The 4,562-nt window shown below is 32.3% G+C and overlaps 1 protein-coding gene across 1 annotated transcript; it reads right to left on the reverse strand.

Moving 5' to 3' along the window:
• Nucleotides 1–2,392: 2,392 nt before the first annotated feature.
• Nucleotides 2,393–4,289, reverse strand: LOC133788994 (coniferyl alcohol acyltransferase-like). The gene is made up of 2 exons (XM_062226696.1): nt 3,756–4,289; nt 2,393–3,573 (listed from the first exon to the last, which is right to left on the reverse strand). The coding sequence occupies exons 1-2, from the start codon at nt 4,203–4,205 to the stop codon at nt 2,566–2,568; spliced, it is 1,458 nt and encodes a 485-aa protein (XP_062082680.1). The 5' UTR covers nt 4,206–4,289; the 3' UTR covers nt 2,393–2,565.
• Nucleotides 4,290–4,562: the final 273 nt, after the last annotated feature.

Below are 4,562 nucleotides of genomic sequence, written 5' to 3' on the forward strand. Positions count from 1 at the left end.
ATTGAGTGACAATTATGGTTGTAACAATGGATAATTAATAACATATCTATATTTGTTATAGAGTATTCTATGAATTAAATAGTGCAATTCTGAGTATTTAGTGGAGTCACGGGGAATTAATTAGTTAGTAAATTTATTTGTTAAATTTATGATAACTTATTGGAGCTTGATTTCATAGGCCCATGGTCCTCACTGCACCTTGAATAAAATCATCTAGATAGTCTCAATTAATTGATTTAATTATCAATTAGAATTATCAAAATTGACCATAGTTTCAGAGAGTTATGAAATTTAGAGAAGAAAATATATTTTATGCCAGATTTATTAATTAAGACAAATTGGTGTAAATAAGTTTAAATCAATGTTCAAATTATAAATAATTAATTTGATAAATGATTTAAATAATTATTTAATTAATTAAATCAATAGAAAATAATACACGCATTGATTTTAAGTCAAATGAGCTTATAATTAAATGGAAAATTTTATGGGCTTAAAGCCCATGAGAATTCGACCTAATGGCAGATATTATCTATTATTTTATTGATTTTTTAATTAAAATAAATGACCTAATTGAGCCTATAAAAAGAATGCTAAGTGAGAGTTGAAATTAGAGTTTTGAATCACTTGTTTTGAAAAGATCAGAAGATTTATTCTTGATGCTCTAGGTTTTAGATTCTGTCTACAGCAAAAGTCATTTTCTAAGCCTCTAAATTATCTTCTCTTCTTCTTCTTCTCTTTGTATCTATCTCATGTATAGAGAATTGTCCACTTTAGTCTAGGTGATTGTAAAAATACTGTGTTGAGAATTGTCCACTCTACTCTAGGTGATTGTAAGAATACTGTGGAATAAGGCTGTGAAGAAATTTGAAGATCGGTTCAGTTTCTTGGTGATACCCTGCGACAAAAAGGATACAAGAGTTAGAGAAACTGAAGGAAGAACTTATTTATTCCGCTGCACATATTGTAAGTGTTCTTATCATTATCTTTGTTTAAATTGAATTATAGAAACATATTCTAGATTTTCTTATATTAATTTGTTTAATATATGATTTACATAAAAATAAATAAGATCTTGTATAAATATTTCCCAAAAGAAGGATGTAGTTGTTTTAGTTCCGTTGCGTAATGTAAGTTTCTTTACTTTACTCTGTTTTGTAACAATTTCATAGGAGCATGTTCTAGGAATTTACATTTTTGTTTGATAACATATAAATTACATGAAAAGAACAAAGATCCTATAATATGTATTTCCTTCAATTGTGTTCCTTGGTGACTGCCTTGTTTCGTGGTCTTCTTCCAAGTAAAGGGTTGTCTCTCGCAGCACAGAGTTTGAATATCGTGCACTAGCTAATGTTGCAACAGAATTGGCATGGTACTAACCACTCTTTCATGAACTCAGGTTGCCTCTCGTCTTCATTGCAACCATTTGGTGGGACAATGTGAGTGTCATTCAACTTGCTGCGAATGCCATCTTTCATGCAAGTATGAAATACATTGAAATTGATTTTCTTTATTAGAGACATGGTCAATTGCAAAGAAATCAATGTTCAATTTGCTTCCTCTGAAGATTAGGTAGCGGACATCCTCACCACTCGGTTCTCCACTTTGTGCAGCAAATTGACTGTGTTCCCAAGGCTGATCAATTTGAGGGGTGTTAAACAATATAGTTTAGTGTTAATAAAGGATTAACTTTCTATTAATCCTATTCACTATTCTGTTTGTATTTTCAATATATAATAATAAAGCATGTCGTTTCATTGAACATTTTCATACTTTTCTTAACTTAAAAAAAAAACAAGTTAATTAAAACGACAAAGGCTTCATTTATGTGGTAGGTATGTATAATTTTTTTTTCTATTTATATTATTTATTTATATATATATTTTATTTCTTCAATCTCAACAACCACTGTTTCAAAAATTATAATTTTGTTATTAGGTGTTTATGGAAAAGTGTTATTTCTTTTAGAATTTTTAAATATTGTTGAGAATTAACTATATTTGTAGGGATGTTCTAGGTGCCAATGTTTTGTAATGCAACAATGAAAGGCATAAAGAGTCGCTATGAAATTTTGAAGCACTCATCCAACAAAAGGGGAAGTTTAGGGAAAACTTTAAGGGTTGTTTGTTTTGGAGGTAATATTAAACTCTTATGTACAAAATATTTTACTTTACTTTTAAAATAGATGTGAGACCTACACAAATTAATCACTTTACCCTTTAAAATTTGAACCAAACATAAGAATGATTTTAGATTCCCGTTCCCAACTTTACTAACCCAAACCAAACACCCCTAAATGATTTGAGAGAGTTAAAGAAATATTGGAAAATTATGGTACAATCTTCTCATTAATCTAATACGCGTATCTTTAAGGCAAATACAAATCAAATAAGTGTAATTAAAAATAAATTATATATTTAAGATAGTAAAAATAAAATCTCTTTTTTTTCTTCTTTTACAAGCATGGATATCCTTGAAGGCTATGCAGCAAGTGCATGAGATAAAATTATTAGGTTGAAACATATTTTATACTTATATAAATTACTTTTAGAACTTTTTCATTTATATTTTACTATTTATATTTGTATAATGTATTTTTTCTAGGTGATCAAAAGTTAAGGGCACAAGAATATTAGAAGCTTCTTTCTCTATAAACTCCAACTGCGACATATGTAGATGCATGTACACCACCCAATCGCCATTGCCATTTGGGTTTAACATCGGCATCACGTAGCCACCTTTTGCTATCTCTTGAAATCCACTTGGAAAATGAGCCGACCACAAAATAGGTTTACCCCACCCAAAATCGCCCTCTCCATATAGAAGTCGTAGACCAGATGACATTATAAAATTTAGTCCATCATCTCTTTCAAAGCTTGATATTCTAAACATTCCTGGCTTTGGACGGAGTGCCTCTACCCAGTCTAGAATACCCAAGAAATGTTCCTTCGTCAAAATTGTTTCCAAACACTCGTGGACTTCTCGGGCCACCTGATTTAGTGGCTCTTTGTTAAGATCACAAATTTTCTTGCCCCAAAATGGAGTTGATAAAACATTGCCAATGTAGAACTTCATCATGTTATCTTCTCCTTCACCTCCAGCTAACAACTTCCGACCGTCAACAAAGAATCCCATTCTACATAACTTTTTGACATTAGACGCAGAAGAAGATTTTGCAATCATCTTCCATAAGAAAGCACTAAAAGACTCAAACTTAGTTATGTTGTTGTTGTTGTTTGAGCTAGCTTGGATTTGGAGATTCTTGATATGTTCAGCTTTAATATAGTACAAGCGACTACTTAAGATAGGGTGATCATTGTTGAGTATACTAAGTGAAGGGGTTTCAGGAGTTTCTTTGTGAACATACATATCTTGGACGGTGGTGTCAATGCAACCAAGGCGATGAGGGTTTAGTATAGATCGCCGGAGTGAGGGGCGATTATAGATGAGAGGTTTAGATCGTGTGAATTCAGCCCATGATGTTATGAACATGCTACCTGAGTAGCCGTCAAGACAACGATGGTCAAATAGGCACACCACCACCATACTGCCACACTTGAGTTCTGTTGCCTGTAATGACAACAAATAAGAAAAAGTCACATATATATATATATATATGTACCCATTTCACAATTATAATTATTGTACTAAATGTTTTATTCCTACAACTATAAGAGGATGAAAAAAAAACCTATAATTTAATAAATATACACACACATATATAAATATACTTTAAAGACTAAAATACATACTTGAACCGCAAGAATGCCACGCTTCTTCTCTGGCACCAACTTGCCTATGACAAAGCTTTCGTCAAGGTTATACAAGTTGAGTTTTTCAAGTTCAACGTCAGCATAAGCTTCAATAAAATCAACACCACGATTGTTACACCAAATCTCAGGCTCACCCAGAGAGTTGTGGACCAATTCGCCGGCTAATGGAAAGAAGGGCACCAAGACTTGAGCCAAGCTCTTTTTCAAACTCACAATCAAAGAATGGCCATTGAAGTTTGGTTGGCTTGATTTGGGCTTCTTGTAGCATAAGATACTTGCGACATCGGTTTTTGATGAGAATAGAAGGTCGAGGTTGGACATTGGCAACCAATGCTCTTGGGCTAGTGGCGTAGAACGTAGTGGTGCCACCACCTCTTCCTTCTTTATTGTCACTAGGAATTGTTTAGCTTCTTCATCTCCTAAACCCATTTTTTTTTTAAATCAACTAGATCTATAAAAGTAAGTCAGATTGTCTCCTAATGTCTTCAAACCCCAGTTTATTTGTACAGACGAGAAGTACATGCAATATATATATATATACAATATATAAATTAGTGTATCACTAGTCACTCGTTACTACTAACCAGTTTTCTGGCTTGCATAATAGGCTCACAATTCACCTATTGGCTAGTCACGCCTAACTTTATTGAAATTCGAACTTCAATATCATTAATGATAATAATTATTTATAAAAATTAAGGCTACTCACTCACGTACGAACAAAAATCTGCTGTCCCATTTTTTCATAAATATATTCTACAATATATTCATTCCAAGAACAGTCTT

The sequence above is a fragment of the Humulus lupulus genome, chromosome 7 (assembly GCF_963169125.1).
Source record: "Humulus lupulus chromosome 7, drHumLupu1.1, whole genome shotgun sequence".
Lineage (NCBI taxonomy): Eukaryota > Viridiplantae > Streptophyta > Magnoliopsida > Rosales > Cannabaceae > Humulus > Humulus lupulus.